This window comes from Lolium rigidum, chromosome 7 (genome assembly GCF_022539505.1).
Source record: "Lolium rigidum isolate FL_2022 chromosome 7, APGP_CSIRO_Lrig_0.1, whole genome shotgun sequence".
Lineage (NCBI taxonomy): Eukaryota > Viridiplantae > Streptophyta > Magnoliopsida > Poales > Poaceae > Lolium > Lolium rigidum.
Genome location: NC_061514.1, coordinates 106,505,827 through 106,524,058, shown reverse-complemented (window position 1 = coordinate 106,524,058; position 18,232 = coordinate 106,505,827). Strand labels below are relative to the sequence as shown.

Genomic DNA, 18,232 nt, shown 5'->3' with positions numbered 1-18,232 from the left:
GTGGAACGCGCGGGAAAGTTCCCGCGCGCACTAAGGTTCCCGCGCGCGCGAAAACGCCATTGGCGCGCGCTCGCGCCCAAGTTTCCCGTCAGGCCGCCGGCTATAAAAGACGGCGACGGTCTCACACAGACCGCATCACCTTCCTCTCCCCCTCCACCTTCTCCGGTGCCATGCCTCGCACCCTGCAGACCACGTGGGCCAAGCTCTCCCTCGCCGCCCGGGTCAGGTTCCCGCGGACGGAGGAGGAGGAGCGCGCGGACTCGCGGTGGGACGCCGACGACGAGGCGCTCCGCGTCGCTGCCGAGGCGGCGGCAAAGAAGGTCGGCGACGCGGAGATGGCGGAGGCGGCCGCGGAGGGCTGGCACGAGACCGCGGACGGCTGGTACGAGGCCGCGGAGGAGGGTGCGGCCGCCGCGGAGGAGCCCGTCCAAGAGGAGGACCTCGCGCTGGCGAACATCAACGCCGCCATCGAGGAGCGCCTCGCCGACCTCACGCGCATGACGAAGGAGCACGAGGCCACCTGGCGGGCCGGCCGCCGCCGTTTAGGCGACCTCCTCGGCCAGAAGAACGAGCTGCTCGCTATGCGAGCAGCCCGTCACCTCATCCAGATGCCCTCGCCCGAGCGGCGCGCCCAGGAGGACGCTGACTCGGCGGAGCGCGGCCGGCAAGAGCGCATGCGCCGGCGCCAGGACAAAGAGGAGGCCCAGGCCCCCGCCCGCGTCCGGCTGGAGGCGCGCACCGCTGTGGAACGCGCCGCCCTGCAGGAGCTGGAGCTATGCGGGAAGCGGATGATTCCGCCGCAGGAGGCGGAGCGCGAGCGCGCCCGAGGTGCGCGGACGGAAAGGAGGAGGATGAAGGCCTCCGCCGCTGCCGCCGCCTGCGCCGCCGCGCCACCCAGCCCATAAGCTGGAGTGGAATCCTCACGCGTACAGGCCGCCCGCGTCGAGTGAAATCCATGGCCCCGACGGCGAGCCGGCGAGGAGTCGCCGGCTACGCCGCCGGCCCCGTACGTATTTAGGATAGAATAGGAGCTAAAAAAAATGTAATGAGTTCTCTTTAATGAAAAATATTATTTATGCCTATGACACGCGGGCCACGCAAACCCGGCCAAGATTTGGGCCGGTTTGCGTCGATCCGGACGCCGCGGGCATCCGTTTTAGGGATGGGTCCGCGCGCTGGGCCGGGTTTTTGTCCGTTTGGACCCATCCGGACGCGCGGGCGCGGGATGGGTCGCCCGGTTGGAGATGCCCTTAGTGAGCGTTGCTCGGTCCAATGACTGCATCTTGGGCAGTGACAACCCATCATCCCTCTCCACAGCATCAGCAAGTATGAGGGCATCATGGGCTGACCCCTCCCAACCAGCAAGAACATAGGTAAACTTCAAATCAAAGTCCACTGCTGCCATGACATTTTGGGTAGTGCCATCTTTTCTACCCCTAAAGGCGGCTGAGATATTAACTGGGACTCTAGCCTGGACATGAGTTCCATCTATTGCTCCAATACAATCCTAAATTGGAAAATAGAAGTATGGATTATTCATTGCTCTTATCAAGATGACAGTTTCTAAAGCTTCAAAATAGATTACCTTGAAGTATGGATTGAAGCGGTTGTTTTCCTCAATTTTATGGTTGATATCGGTTGAGGGAGGACGGATCATCTCAGCTCTCAACTCTCCAACAGCATACAACACCGCTTTAAAATACCTACTAATTACTTCGGTAGATCTTCTAAATATCGGTTGTAGAGCTCTAAACCTTGTGTTGTGGCCAACTACCAGGAGAAACATGGCTACCTGTTCCTCTATAGAGGTATGAATACTATCTTTCAATAGCTCTCTCTCTCTAAACAAATTGCACAAACGAAAAAAGGGAGCTTTTTTCATTCTTAGCTGGTTTGAGCAATTTATGTCGGAAGAATGATAGATATATCTCAGGTTTGATTCCCTAGCAATATCCATATCAATCCTACAGCCTACTGTTAACAATGGAGTTTGTTTCCTAGCTCTCCTTGAGATAAAGAGCATGTATGCACCCAATACAGCTGCGATACCGGCTGCTTGCACAATAAGTTTGCGCCGCTTTCTTGCCAAATCATCCATCTATCACAAATAAAAACAACAACTCATCTTACTAACCACAACCATTACAAGTTATAGTGCTGCAATTATCAGAGTTTAGTACCCACAAACATATCATGTTGCTGCAATATTACTAGACAAAAAATGCATTGCAGGAGCAGCAAAATTCAAGGAAAGAGTAGGATATGATACTACCTTCACAGAGTTCGTCGGAGACAGTGCAGATCGGAGACGTGCAGATCGAAGACGTGCAGATCGGAGACGTGCAGATCGAAGACGTGCAGATCGAAGACGTGATGTTCGAGTCTTGCTGCTGCTCACGGCCGTCCGTCGGAGGGAGCCCGTGCGCTGCGACGTACAGGGATGGCCGCCTCAACTGTCGAAGACGTCCGCCGCTGTTGAGCTCCCCCGTTCCATGGCGGATCGATCTGGTCTCGAGGGCGTCGACGGAGGAGCGGCGGGATCTCGCGGGAGGCAGAGAGCAGCGCGGGGATCTTCAGGGCGTCGGCGGCGTCTCGGGGAAGCGGGGGAGGCGAGGGAGGCGGCGACCTCGCTGGCTGACTGGCTCCCTGGCGGCGGCGATTTTTTGGGCGACGCGGAGGAGAGGGCCTGCGGCTCGGGGCGTCGGGCTGGAAGGGAGTGGGGGTGACGGTTCGCCTCTGGAGTGGGATGAGCGGAGATTTTTTCCGAAGCCGCGGGGTCTGTTTTCGGGGCGAGCTCGCCCGGGATGAGCAGCGAAGCTCGATTCGGGCTTCGCTCGTGGGCAGGGCGCTGGGGCCTTTTTCGTATCAGTTGGGCAGGGCGCTGGAGCAAGACCCGATCTAACAAACATCCAAATGTTGTATCATGAGGGAATATCTGAGGAGCCCCGACCCACCAAACACACCCTTACTACAGCGAATAGTCATATACAATAGTGCTCATTTCATCAATTCAATTCTCTGTGACTCCCTGATCGACACTGTAACCTCTCCTTATGATTATTAGCCAATGAAAACCAGCCGCCACTGTATTTTCGTCCAAAAAAAAATGGTGGTCCACATCACTACGTCAGTTCATATGTGTTCTGACGTGCGTGAGGGTAATACTCCGTGTTCTGTGTGGAAGTCAAACCAAACATGAGGAAGTGTAACAAAACAAATTGCAGTGTAATGTGAAAAAGGGGGGAAACGAGAACCAGACACGTTCCAACAATCACCATTGTGTTTAATAACTAGGTTGATACACAGAACAAAAAGTAGACCCTTCGAAAGGCATATAAAAACGAAAAAAGTAAAGGACCTCAAATTTAGGATTATGATTTGTGAGTTAACAACATCTCATAGTTTGTACAGGTAATATTTGTTTTTTCCTATTGTAGTAAGACACAGTAGTTCAAAATCTAACCGAATTTGCATGTGACAACAGAAGGTTTTCTTCAAACCGCAGGTGCCACAAAAGACAACACTCTGTGTCTGAATGTGTGATATATACAAAGGAAACTATTTCCTGATTTTTGAGGTATTGGATAACGCTCTGTGGATCATTTTTGAGGTACTGTTTCCTTTGTATATCTTTGCAAGTGCCAGAAAAGGCAACCGCTCTGAGTGTCATTTTCACGGATATCTATCAACTCTAACTTCTCATTGAGGCTTGAACAGCTTCTTGATTATGCTTCTAAGAGCTGGAGCACTTGCACTGCACTTCTGATCGGTGAAGCATGATCTCCCCTCCTCCGCCGCCTTGCCAAGCTGTGGATCCATGGGCACCTTCCCAAGGAAAGGGACTCCCATCTCATGGCACATCTTCTCAGGTCCACCCTTGCTGCTATCGAACACCTCGCTGCATGCAACGAGCGACAGAAGTTTGGGGGCGTTCTCCTTGATATAGTTCAGGGCAAACTCCGTGGCGTCGGTGTCACCTGTCTCGCTTGGGTTCATGAATTTCAAATGGAAAATGCCTACCTCAAGCCACTCATGTTCTCAACAACACCCAAGACAGGAACCTTAACCTCTTTGCAGAAGTTTATCATCTTCCTTGCGTCAATTAGAGAAACTTGCTGTGGGGTGGTGACGATGATGGCACCATCTATTCCTGCAATCTGGAGGTACGAAACAATTGATATATTTTCATCTGAGGTTCCTGGAGGAGCATCTACCACGAGGTAGTCAATCTCTCCCCAATCAACATCCATTACGAACTTTTTGATGAGTCCACTCTTGCGAGGACCCCTCCATATGACAACATCATCTGGTTCGGGCAACAAGAAGCCAACTGACATGACACCAAGATTGGACTCAACATACACTGGTGACCAGCCAGCATTGCTTTGATGAATATCCTGGCCTTCGAGGCCTAACATTTTTGGGATGCTAGGTCCGCATTTTTTTCGATAAAGGATGCTTTATTACTTTAGTAAGCAATTACATCCAGCCTCTGCATAACCAGGATGCACACAGCCGTTTTGTTGTCTCAAGTCCAAAAGGATAAATAATAAAAACTAGGCGAGATACATATCGGAACGATGAATCATATAACGCCTAAAGTGTAGGTGGGGCATCTATCCGTAGACTATGCTGCCACCCATGTAGGGAAAAAGTATCCCTCGCCGTAGCCTCCAACCGTGTACAGACCTCCGTAAATAGCTGTCGGTTCTCCACTCGCTGTAGAGGTAACCATGAACGGAGAATACCTCTGTAGATGACCTGCAACAAAGAACAATTTTTGTCATTAAAAATCTTGTCATTTCTACATAGCCAGAGCGCCCAGATAACTGCTAGCGCCCCCATCCTAAGAAGCAACTTAAACCTTGAATCTATACCATGAAGCCAATTGCCAAAGACATTGGCGACACTAGTCGGAGGATACAAGGTAGACGCTACTTGGATGACCGACCATATAGATCTCGCGAACTGGCACTGGAAGAATAAGTGTTTGATTGTTTCGTCCTGATGACAAAAAACACACCGTGTACTTCCATGCCAATTCCGCTTAACAAGATTGTCTTTGGTGAGAATAACCTCACGACGAAGATACCATCCAAAAAATTTAATTTTTAATGGTATCTTCATCTTCCAAATCTTCTTATTGTTGTCAACTGGTAAGTCAGAAAGACTGATCGCATTGTAGAAAGATTTTACGGAAAATGTACCATCTACATGAAGGTTCCATCTAAATTCGTCTGGTTCAGGTGATAAATGAATATCTCCGAGCCGTTGAATTAGGGTATTCCATGCCAAAAGTCTTTGTCCAAGTAAAACCCGTCTGAACGTCACATTCGGAGGTGAGGTAGCCATTATAGTAGCAATGGTATCACCTTGGCGACGAGCAATCCTATACAGAGCAGGATACTGTTCACTTAAGGGTGCATTGTCTACAAGACCGCATATGTCTATGTCTAGAAGACCGACCTCATAGTCCTCAGCAAGGGCAAATGAGAGCTGGGCTGAAAAAGTACTCTTCCCGACACCACCCTTGCCAGACATTACCAGTATCTTATGTTTCACAGTATTCATTCGCTCAGTGATGACAAGCAGGTCTGGATATAAAATAACTGAATTTAGCGTTGCCTTATCAAGAATAAATATAATATAGATCAGAGAACAATAATAAGATAAATATAATATAGATCAGAGAACAATAAGATGATACTGATAAGCAAACAATGACATAGGACATGCATTACATTTTATAAGAATAATCATGTTAAAGGGTAGAATAGATATGCTAGGATGCTCACAGGCGTAAAGAAAACAGTCACAGGTAAGTGGTTTATGTGTGACTGTGGGACATTAGGTCAAAAATAACAGCTGACTTCAATCAGTAATAGCATCCATTAAGGGTGGCACACATACACAATTAGCTGAACTAATGCTCTAGTTTACATGTACATGTATGATGACAGTATGAGAAGCTTAACACAATGGTAGGTTCTTCGGGTACTTAATCAAACAAAACATAGTGCTTTTTCCATTGATCAAACTGAATCAGGGCGACTAAAATTTGGACATATATTATTACAAGGACGCCTTCATCCGGTAATATCACCTTAGAATCAATGAACCAACTGTAGAATCTATCAGGCATCTCATATATTTTCCTAGCGCATATCAGACAATTGTTTTGCAGTTCATACCATGGAAGCTTCTTCCAAAATCATGGAGTACACGATCAGACATACTAAAACAACTTCTATGCAGAGACTGCACGCAAATTTGCTGGCAGGTTGAGTTTAGTGACAGTCAAATTTAATAAATCTTCTGCACACGAGCTTAATTCAAGCGCAAAGCATGCTCAGGTAAGTGCAGACCACACACTCATCTACCAAGCTCGTACAGTCACACTCAGCTGCAACGAACCCCTGACCACAATAAGCATCGGTGCAGCATGCTAGCAAGCAAACTACATTGGCATCGCACAACTATCTGATTGAGGAAATGGTGGTGCGGCGGTGAGGTGCAGAGAGGCAGAGTGGTGTTACCGGGGTCAGGGCCCGTGGGTGTGGTGGCGCAGATCTGCTGGTTGGGGCACCCGGCGCATGACTCCGCCTTCCCCGCCGCATCCGACTGCGTTCCGGGGCAATCTGCGGCGGCGAAACCCCAGAAACCGATTAGAAGCGAATCGTAAAACCCTCGGATACAGGAAAGAAGTCTACATGACCCCCCTAACTATCAGGTTTAGGACACTAAGCCCCCCTAAGTTTAGATTGGGGCATTTAACCCCCCTAAGGGCATGTACAATAGGGTGACGTCAGCCTTTCCTTATGGTTGCCACGTTGGATTTTTGCTGAGTTGGAGGAGAGAGAAGGGAGAAAGTGAAGGTTGCCTTCCCTTAGCTAAGGGATGATCTCTTATGAAATAAGAGAAGACTATTTTCTCCATTGTACTACTTGTCTTTCCTTAGCCACACAATTTCCTACTAAAAATAACTAATTCTCATTTATTGCAAAAGATGGCAATAAGAGATAATGCGTTGTACACCGTATATTTATCGTCTTCTCTAAATGACGTGGACTACTAAGAGAAGGGAAGCCTTTCCTACCATTGTACATGCCCTAAGTATTATATACCGTGCAATTGACCCCCTCCACCCATCTAGAATGGTATTGACCGGTGGTTTAGCTGATGTGGACAGTAGTTTAGCACAGCTAGGACGAAAAGATGGTTCAGCTCTGTCTAAATCATCTCTTCTGCTTTCTCTCCCTTCCAACTGATCGCTGCTGCCCCGCTCGCCCGCTCAGCCCAAAGAGCTGCTCACCAATGGCTCCCACTGTCTGCGGCGCCGCCGCCTCTGCCCGCCGCCGACACCCCCGCGCCTTGCTTCCCTTGTCACCGGAGCAGCCGAGCAGCCCTGGCACCGCTCGTGCTCCGGCCGCTGCGTGCCCCCGTCGCCGGAGTGCCCACAACCGCATGCTCCTAGTCCTAGACGCCTCCGCTGGTGTTCCCTCCGCTGCCCCGGTCTTCCTCCGTAGTGGCCGTGGACAGCATGAGGGCCAGCGTCCTGTTGCCTAAATATTTGTTCTTGTTCTGCAGCTGCGCATGAACCAGAGCAAGGCTGGTGAATTGAGGATGCAAGCAAGTTAATGTAGTCTGTATGTCAATGAAGAATTACCCACGTGGCCTCATGTGTCTAGCTACTGACGTTGTGCTATTACAGAGATTAACAAGATCATGTCCTGAAATAGCAGAGTTCACTTGATCTGAATTTTTGCAATCCACTCGATTTTTAGGATTCCCCTGCTGACTCCATGTAAAACATTGGGTTGTCGCTTTGGCCGTCTGTGCAAATTCAGAGTTAGCTTTAGGGACTATCTATTTGGCATTCGAGTGTTTTCTTTTTAGATATCACTCGAATTTCATGCACCAATAAACAAGCGCCAGCTGTTCGTGGTCCCTGCGCCGAAAATTCCAGAAAAGTGGGCGTGTTTGGCTTGTACCGGTTCGTTCCCTGATAGCTTTTGACCAAAAAAACCAACAACTCCCGCCCGTTGCATCGCGTGACCAGCTTCTTGCTTGGCAAGAAAAGGCAACAGAACGCTCCCATCTTTTCCAGAAAACAGAACACACCCCATCTCTCCAGATCTAAACACAGGAGAGGGGAGAAAAGAGAAGAACAGTTCTAGATCTAAACGGTGCAGATGGAAGAAGACGATGGAGATGGAAGAACCAGACGTATGTGTGTTGGACAACAACCAGCTAAGCCAGGTACCTGTTCTTCTCTCTGTCCTGTGTTGCTTCTTCCTCCAAAATCTCCAAAATCCATCCTGAAAGAAATTCAGGGACATGTAATCCATCCATCCTGCTGATCCAATATGCTCGTCCTGCATAGATCAAGTACGGCTAAAAATTGTCGGTATCTTTTGCAAATCTTACTATGTGCGAATGTTTGCGTATGCATTGCATATACACTGTATATGCATCCTATATACATTGCATATGCAAGCACTTGGTTCGCCCCCTTACTCGTACTCTCTCGACCAGGTCATCATAAGAAATGAAAGAAAAGGAGGGACACAATTTCTATCCCTAGCCTTCTTAATTGAGAGAAGGAGGGACACAATGCATATAGAATGATACTAAGAAACCAGAGAAACTGAGGAAAAGAAACTCATAAAAATGATACTAAGAAAATGAAGATGAGAAAATGCATATACACTGCATATACATAATGCATATACTGCATTGCCACAATGCATATGCACTGGATATACACACTGGATATACACTGCATATACAATGCATATACAGTGCAGTAGAAACAAAGAACACTACTGACTACTAACAAACAATGGCACTGGAACTCAAGCTTCCAATCATTCAAAATCATCAAAAAAAAAGCCAACAGATTCTGCATTTTGAACAACCAGAATATGCATTGAGCATATACAACTATTTAAAAACTAAAAAAGAGAAAGAATATGCATATACCCTAGGCTTGAGGACTTGCTAATATAAATAATGCACCTATGATGCATATACGTTGGAGATATACAAATGCATCTACGACATAACACTTGCATATACACTGCATTTACATATAAAAACAGACAGTATATACATCCCAAAAAAATCAATGATAATCCACGCCCCTGGATGCTTGATGCCCCTGCATTGCATATACAGTGGACTTGCTGATATATACAATGCATCTACGATTGTATATAAACTCTATTTACTTGCATATACCACTGCATTTACATATATAAAACAGACACTATATGCTAACAGAGAGGCAATCCCATACAACCTACATTGTATATACATTGGACTTTCTGATATATACAATGCATCTACGATTGTATATATCATATAAAACATATACACTGCATATACACTGGATTTACATATAAAACAGATAGTACATGCATAAAAAATCCAATAAGCTAGTAAGTAACAGAGAGGTGATCCATGCTAATATATCAGCAAGTACAATCCACTACAGGGAACACAAAAACAATTCTGCATTTTAGACATGTGCAATAAATAAAAATAATGCATGAGACTGCATTCCCCAATAAATAACACCTAAATAATCCCCTCACAAATTTCCTCACTGTATATTATTATCCACCTCCATATCAATCACGTTCTCTGGCAGTGTCACTGCTTCGTATCTGCAGCAAGCAGCAGTTTTAAGTAAAAATGGCACACTGATTTCTTAATCTTACGACTTATCATTCTCTAACCCACCATTTGGTACCCATTGTATGAAAGATCTAACAAAGAGAGGGTCAAACACTTGAAACCACGCAATGGAAATGGTACAGTAGCAAGAGATTACATAGCGCATATGGAGTGCTAACCAACTCTAAATGGTGAAGGAAAAGGTGCACAGTCACATGAGTGTCTGTCCTTTGAACATGACAGAATGTGAAGAAATGTTAACATTTTTCAAAGGTGATAAAATACACTCTGAAGATAGCGTTATTTCCCAAGTACCACACTTCCCTCGGAATCTCGGATTTACATCGTCTAGTCTCAAGAAATCAATTGATACTTAAGAAATCAAACACGAACAGATACCAAAAATAATAAGTGAGCACTGAACAGCCCAAAACTAATTTATTTCTCCCTGTGCCAGCCAGCCACCCCGCTATTAAAACTGTTAAGATAGAAAATGGACAAAGTGGTTCCTAAAAAAATGGAGTATAAAATGTAAGAAGACTTCCATAAAATACACAGCACACACATGCACACACACGCGCACACACACAGCCACGTTGGCCCGAAGAACCTCCTTGCAACCTGGAGCTGATTAAAAATAACTATCCGAGACATCAAAATCGGCAAATGCAGAGACATATAATACCTGCATCAGCACCTAGAAACCCAAATAGCCCTCCTCCTTGACCCAGATTTCAACCCATGAATTTGATCAAATAATAGGATGATTAATACAGGAGCAAGAAAATCATACGAAGAGTCATATGAATATCTGCTGCCCCACAAACACAAGAACAGAGTCATGTTACAGCAAGAACCAACGGCTAGTGTTGTGCATCTCATTTACATTTTGCAGCATGTAGCAATCAGTGATGTGGGACTATCAGGAAACTGTTAGCAAACTGAAAACACCACAATGTAGTATCACTGCAAGCTCATCGTAAAATCAGCAGTGCACAATGCAGCACTCAAGCTAAAGCTGAGAGACTGACAGTGTTATCAAGTCTTGAAGAAATTTCAAAGCACAGAAATTTCAGTTTTCCATGCTCGAGCATCTTGGCACCTCGCAATAGCCTCTAATCAAAACTATCAGACTAACACCACACGGTCTAAGCACAAGAGAACTCTATTTCCAGGGGAAATGGACGCATACTTTGGGTTCTCACCACACACGGCCGAGACATCGGTTGACTCAAATTTAAATGCAAAGAAGAACAACCAGTGATATGGCAACATCAGGGAACTTGCAAGGAAAAGCTATAGTGCACTACCGTTGGTTTTGTTGATTATTATGCCAGTCGGTAGGCCAAGGTCGCGCCCCTGTACAAACAACACCAGCATCAAAAAGCCGACACCCACCTCCACCGCGCTAAGGTACAAACACCACATGGAGCAAAAAAGGCGACACACAAATGCATATACATCTGCATACCCCCTGGATATTGGGAAATTTGCATCTCTCCACATTGTAGAAAATACATTAAAATCATGCTTGCAAAGGATATATCTACAGATAGCCAATATTATTCCAAAGCCCCCCATAGAATACTTCCCTACAAAGCAGTGTGTATATACCATATACCTCTATACATACATTGCATATACATCTATAGATAGTCGTCATTTACTGATTTACATCGTCCAGAAAGCGACAGTAAGAACATGTGTCCTCATTATTTGTGCACCCCTCTGCTATATGCTTTAGAGATAAAAAACTAGACACAATGCAACACAAAGTATCTATTCAGTCACGCATAATAATCAAGCAGAGCACAAACTAGCAGTAGTATCTTCTTCATCATCAATCATCAAAAAGCCGAAACCAAGGTGCTATGCAGAACTGATGCAAAAACAATTTAAACACTTCCCACACCTCATGGGACTGCTTCATGCTACTAAATTACTCTCCAAAACATACACATACTGCATCCACGGCTAATGGATTTCATCCGAACATGAACACCCAGAGGCATCCACGGGAAACCCCTATACTGCACACGAAACACTACAGAGCAAAAACATCTAAACCTACCCACGAATCTCATGCACAATATCTCCGATTCCTGGTACTGAAATCACCTCGTCATGAACCAAAACAACAGATCCACGAAAAAAATCCGCCGACAAAAATCTGGAAACCCATATCACCAAACACCTAGACGGCTAGAAAATGCTACACGCAGGTCGCCTACCACTCACGGAATTCATCGTCGACGACCAGCAACAGAAGAACAGCGAGGGATTTGGGGCCGTCGCTTACCTTGAGGACGAGCTCGAGTACAACAATGGAGATGCCGCCCAGGCCCGAGATCCCCAGCCCCCACTCCCACCTGCAGGTTGCGGAAGGGCGCAGCGAACTGCACTCGACCGCGGCGGTGTCGCACCCCGTTGCCGTCGGTGTGGATCGGGGCGTGAGGTCGATACAATGGTGGCTTGTGGTAGCCACCGGACCTGAGGAAGAAGAAGATCAGGGGAGAGCAAGAGATGGACAGAGGAAGGAGAGAACCAGACGGGTTCAGTTCATTTCATTTTTCTTCGATGCCTTCCCGTAACTGCTGCTCCATCTATTTGTAGGTACTGTCTTCGGCCGTCCATCCATGTCCAGTTAGGCCCAGGTCCATCTGACAAATAAGCATACATGTACAGGTATGACATTACCGCCCCGAAGAAACATTGCTTGCCCCCAAGCAATGGCTTGCTCAGGATGCAACACTTTGCAAATTCATATTTTTGCAGTATGTTTATGTCCTTTTTATGAGTAGCAATGAGCAGGGCCATTGCAGTGGTAGGAGAAGACAATTCCATCATCTGAGCATGATCACAGACCAACACTAGGACTAGCGTCCTGAGCTTCCCATCGCAGATGCATTTGATTGTGGCTGGAAGTGTTGTACCATCCTTGATGATGCACTGTCTACAGTTTGCTCGCTGCCCCTGCTCCAATTTGACGATTATTGCGCCATAAGAACCCATTGAAACACCAATTCCATGATGGAAGATACTAGCGCTGGCAACACTAGCCTTGAGCTCCAGAGCTGATATTTTTCTCAATCCAGAAGTGCAGCCACCAGTATCCAGTATCCCTGGATCCCACTTCTTGTACTGAAAGCAACATCTGGAATGGATGAAAGAACAGAAGTCCCTGCACTTATATGACTGTTGCTGCCCAGTGTTACCAGGGCCGAAACCTCCTCTTCCCCAAGATGGCAACTTGTTCAACACCTGATCAGTAACCGGTTGCAAGACATGGGCATCCTTCACTGATCTTCTAACGACACACAAGTTGAACTGAATGACACAAATTTCAGCACGGCGTTGCCAACCAAATAATAAGCCATTTATGTCAGCATTTTGTTTTCCTGGATCCCATGGTAATGCATGTGTTTCACTGGTGGCATATTGCTGCATCTCCTGTGAGAGTACCTGTTGTAGTTTGTTGCACCTTTTTGCTAGTACTGCAAGTAATACCAATACAACTCCACTTACTCCATGATCGAAAACTTTGTCCATGTCAGCCTTTCCCCGAAACATCTGGCGGGTATCTCTATCATACTCTTGGAACGGCGACAATCCACCGACATGAGTGAGCGCACTGTCGGCAAGCTCCTCATCCCATGCTATGTCCTTGAAAGGCCTTTGAGTTAATCTCTCCTCCGCAGAACACAAGTCGAGCTCCAAGAAAATTGACACGCCATCCACATATGTGAGCACCTCGTCAGGCCTAGACACATCCTCAAATAGCACTGCATCACACACCTCACTTGTAGAATCCAATCCCTCCTCCATAAATATTGACAAGTCTCCAACAGTAGGGAAGACTTCACCCTCCACGCTTGCCTCACACAAACTGAACTGCTGCTCAACTGTATCATGTGTCTCAGAATCCCCAATAGCAAAGCTTGCTTCCACGGCGTTCATGAATTGGAACCAGTCATCAACAGGTTGATGCAACCTGTGTGTGTGATACCAATCTGCAGCGATACCCTCCATGTGCAGTCTGGCAGAAGTAACCCATAGGCATTCATGTATATTGAAGGTCATGAAGAATTCGAGGCACTTGACTCGCCAAAGCTGTGGGTTGTTGCCGTTAAAGCGAGGGAAGGAAGTTTGCGGACGTAGTGGACACTGATTTTCTTGGTGCTCCTCCACTTGAAACAAAGGACCACGAGTCATATTGGCGTCAACTTTACAAGCTCGTGCACCAGAAACATCTGGACGCCTTGTGGGGACATGCGTCGAGCAGTCTGCATGCGTGTTCATGCCAGCCCCGCCCACACCTTGCAGTGTGCAGTTCCCGACACCGGATGACGTCGTAGCAGCGAGGTGTGTCATGTCGCTGCTTGGGAACACAAGGTCAGCATGGCCATTGTCGATGTAGTGGCCTGGAATTTTTCTCAAACACGTGGTGGGCATGGCGGAAGCAACGACGGAATCCGCGTGTTGATCCCCAGCACCCATGACTGGAACCGCGGAGAAGAGCGAGAATGAAGAAGGCTTGGTCTTCTGCTGCTCCAGTACTCGACCCGGCGCGGACATCGGCGTGGTGGCGACGATGGGTGCGAGCGCCGCCGTCATCTTCTTCGAATCCACTAGCATCTGGTCCTGCCTAGCGGCCATACGGCCAAGCGTCATGCTGATCCGCCTCAAGGTCTTGTTGATGGCGCTCAAGCTCGCCTCCGTCGTCGGTGTCGCCACCTCCATCGCTTGGGCACTGTCCGATCAAATGGGGAAAAAAATTGTGGCGGCTATTTTTGTGGATTTTTTTGGTGGAGAATCCCTAGCTCTGATACCAAGTTGTCGCACCCCGTTGCCGCCAGTATGGATCGGGGCGTGAGGTCGATACAATGGTGGCTTGTGGTAGCCACCGGACCTGAGGAAGAAGAAGATCAGGGGAGAGCAAGAGATGGACAGAGGAAGGAGAGAACCAGACGGGTTCAGTTCATTTCATTTTTCTTTGATGCCTTCCGGTAACTGCTGCTCCATCTATTTGTAGGTACTGTCTTCGGCCGTCCATCCATGTCCAGTTAGGCCCAGTCCATCTGACAAATAAGCATACATGTACAGGTATGACATGCGGACAAGATCGTCTCCTACCACGGCGGCGATTTCGCCCCTTCCGCGCCGCTCTCTCCCCTTCCCCACTGCTGCTCTGATACTTTGTGTTCCGCTCAGCGAGGGATTTGGGTCGGAATGAGGAAAAAGAGAAAAGCCCATTGAAGCTAGTGTGGGCCTCCCGAGCGAAAAAACGGTGGAAACAAGAAAACAGGGAAAAAGAAAAAACCGTGCACAAAACCGGTCAACCATGGGTGAGCCAAAACATGACTTTTGCTGGGTGAAAATTACACGTTAGAAAATTCGAGTGATGGCGAATTAGAAAACAACCGAGTGATAAACAGCAAAAGTGTAGCTTTAAGACAATTCAGGGATCCAAGTTTGCCAAACAGAGAAGAAACTAAGCTGAGGAAGCAATCGAGCTAGTGATGGAGGGTCACGTCCTGCAAGCTGTGAGCATAGGAGATGGCGGGACTTGCTTCACTCCACGACGGCGGCATAAAGCTGTATGCGCGTATGACCAGAAGAGGGCAAGGATTGCTAGAGGGGATCCATGGAGATGAAAAAAAAAATCAGCTACCTGCAGCTCCTTCAGCGTGCACTAGCAGCTCCGCCCGAGATTGAGACACCTGAGGGGTGTTAGCGTCCCAAACTAGATAGTTTGGGCATGCCCAATGCATAAGCTGCGAAGTGCGCTCATGCGAGCTTTATCTTGGTTGAATTGGTCAAATTAGGTTCGGATAAGGAGGCAGCCTCTTCATCGGAGGCGACGATCTTCACCATAAAGTGAAAAATGTGAGAGAGAAGAGAAAACCCAAATCAGCTTTTTGAGAAAAAGACACATTAATTGGGACCATAACGTGGCATGCATATGTCAAAAATTTTATCCAAACCTAGTTGGACAGCTGCCTCCATTGCTCATGCCCTTAGGGGTTATGTAGACTTCTTTCTCGGATACAGACATACATTAAACCATCGCAAGCAAGTCGCTGTCCGTACGGTCATTGGCGTCCTCCGGGACATCTCCGCCGCCGGCGGCGCCGCCGTCCTGCATTGTCTCCGATGGCCTCCCCGTTCCCTCCCCTTTGTTGCGGCGGCGGCTGGAGAAATTTCACCTGACATCGTATTTGATTTGTGATTCTATATACGTATGACGTTTTTGCCCTGGGTCGGAAGACAAGGTGCGTTCGAGTTCGAGTGTTCGACCCGGACCGAGACCATTTGGCCTGTCCCGTCCCGAACCCATACGGCCGGAACCAGCCCATCCACAAGCGGAGACCTAGCCATGGCAGCCTCTCCGCAGGCGGCGGCCGCCGGCCGTCATGCGCTCAGCCGCGGGGCCGCGCCGCCGAGGCCGAGGCTTCGCTCGGCTCGGCCGGCCTCGTCGCTCGCACTCCCGCACCGCACAGGTGAGTCAGCTACCCACTCCCGCCGCTCTATTGCTTTCACCTTCACTGTCACTCGAGAGCGTCGTAAACGACGATACGGAATGATACTCGTCCCCAAATGTGAAATTGTTTGAGAAATGCCCGTTGTAGTCCTGTCTAGTTTGACTGTTTGAGGTTGTTTCTCGATTGGTGTAGCTTACTGATTGTTTCAAATTTAATTGCAATCGATTCAGTATGGCAAGCTTTTACATGTGGAATCCGAGTACAAGGGTCCTATCTCCCAACTAGATAAAAAAAAGTAGAACAGGATTGCAGGCTGTCATTTTCAGCTACGGTTTGCTTCTTTGTAGCATACGCTGTTCACCTGTCAGAAATGTTTACTTGCCCCAAGCATGTCTCCTTCCCTGGAGTCAGGCAAGGAATAATCCCTAAGTGGTTGCTTGCAAAATTCTTCCATGCTTTATCCAACAAGTGAGGCAATCTCTTCATACTATAAGAGAAGCATAACATAAACTCTGTCATGTGTTACACGCTCATTCAGAGGTTGGCCATTCTTGTGGAGCACTTCCTATGTATGCTTTCCCAGCTATTACATACTCGTTCCAAACTGCATCGCCAATTTAACATGCTTTCTAACCAGTGAGCAGTTTCTTGTTTGTTCAGGACACTCCTGCCAATACCAACGGCCTTTTGCTCAACAGCTCGTGTGCGGTTAACCCCATTTGCGTCCTTGCCATCGAGAAGAAACTTTGAAGGCTACATTCCCCGCAGCTGCTCGGGTTCGTCGTTGCAGATCTATACACGGACATCATTGCTATCTCCCTCGTCATCTTCAGCCCTCATGGTGTCCGCCCAGCTTCCCTCTTCTGATGTAGCCCAGCGGTCGGAGGAGTGGTTCGCTCTCCGCAAGGACAAGCTCACCACAAGCACCTTCAGCACCGCCTTGGGTTTCTGGGCCGGCAACAGACGGTCAGAGCTATGGAGTGAGAAGGTCTTTGGACCAAGCGACGTCAAGTTGGCGGATGCAGCCCAGTCTGCCATGGCCTGGGGAACTAATCATGAAAGCATGGCCGTAGAGCAGTACACGACCATCACAGGAAGGTCGGTGGGTTCCCTTGGTTTTGCCGTGCACACTGAGGCTAACTCTGGGTGGCTTGGAGCTTCACCCGACGGCATTCTTGGGTGTGACCCTGACGGTGGGATCCTGGAAGTCAAGTGTCCGTACAACAAGGGTAAGCCTGAGATTGCTCTGCCATGGCGTATCGTGCCATACTACTACATGCCTCAGGTGCAGGGCCTGATGGAGATCATGGGCAGAGACTGGGTCGACCTCTACTGCTGGACCCCCAACGGGAGCAGCCTCTTCCGGGTGCCTCGGGACCGTGCATACTGGGAGCTCATCCATGAGGTCCTGCGTGAGTTCTGGTGGGGCAACGTGATGCCCGCGCGGGAGCTCGTACTGCTCGGGAAGGAGGCGGAGGCAAGATCATTCGAGCCGCAGCCCAAGCATCGGCTCACAAACCTGGTGCTATATAGGAGCAGGAAAATGGCTTCTGAAGCCAAGTTGTTGTGTAGGGATGTTGGTGGCCATGTAGAATTCTTCCCATGAGCAATTCTGTCAATTGATGTACACTGTATTCTGATTATTGTTGAAATGAAATCATAAATTACTCACATATGTAGAATGTTTTCTTTTATATGGAAATGTGGGACTTCACCGACCCGGACGTTTGGAACCTGGGTGCGCGCGCACCCGTTTACGAAAAATTCAAAAAATATTATTTAAAAGTTTTTTAAAAAATGTGAAGTAAATTTTTGCATGTACATATTATGTTGATACTTACTCGTGTGAGTTTTCACGAAAAAATACCATTATGTGTGGCCTGCATAAAAATGACAAAATGTCCAAATGAGAATAGTGAATAGGAATATGTACTATTCACAGGAATAGGAATTTACATTTTGTCATTTTTGTGTAGGTCACACACAATGGTATTTTTTCGTGAAAACACACACGAGTAAGTATCAACATAATATATACATGCAAAAATTTACTTCACATTTTTTTGAAACTT

General features: G+C 47.6%; 2 protein-coding genes across 2 annotated transcripts; one reads left to right on the top strand and one right to left on the bottom strand.

Moving 5' to 3' along the window:
• Nucleotides 1-3,699: 3,699 nt before the first annotated feature.
• On the bottom strand, nucleotides 3,700-15,850 carry LOC124678691 (cytosolic Fe-S cluster assembly factor NBP35-like). Its single transcript, XM_047214563.1, is given in 5 exon segments — nucleotides 3,700-4,007; nucleotides 4,010-4,440; nucleotides 5,444-5,594; nucleotides 6,537-6,638; nucleotides 15,769-15,850. Coding segments are annotated over 5 exon segments (1,047 nt in total). The 5' UTR covers nucleotides 15,824-15,850.
• A 178-nt stretch (nucleotides 15,851-16,028) lies between these two features.
• LOC124674693 lies at nucleotides 16,029-17,786 on the top strand. The gene is made up of 2 exons (XM_047210738.1): nucleotides 16,029-16,178; nucleotides 16,805-17,786. The coding sequence occupies exons 1-2, from the start codon at nucleotides 16,055-16,057 to the stop codon at nucleotides 17,764-17,766; spliced, it is 1,086 nt and encodes a 361-aa protein (XP_047066694.1). The 5' UTR covers nucleotides 16,029-16,054; the 3' UTR covers nucleotides 17,767-17,786.
• Nucleotides 17,787-18,232: the final 446 nt, after the last annotated feature.

Excerpts from the sequence above, each read along its gene's own strand:
- LOC124674693 (XM_047210738.1), top strand. The coding sequence starts at position 16,055 with ATGGCAGCCTCTCCGCAGGCGGCGGCCGCCGGCCGTCATGCGCTCAGC. Across the intron at positions 16,179-16,804 it reads CGCACTCCCGCACCGCACAG|TTTCTTGTTTGTTCAGGACA; the intron begins GTGAGTCAGCTA and ends ACCAGTGAGCAG.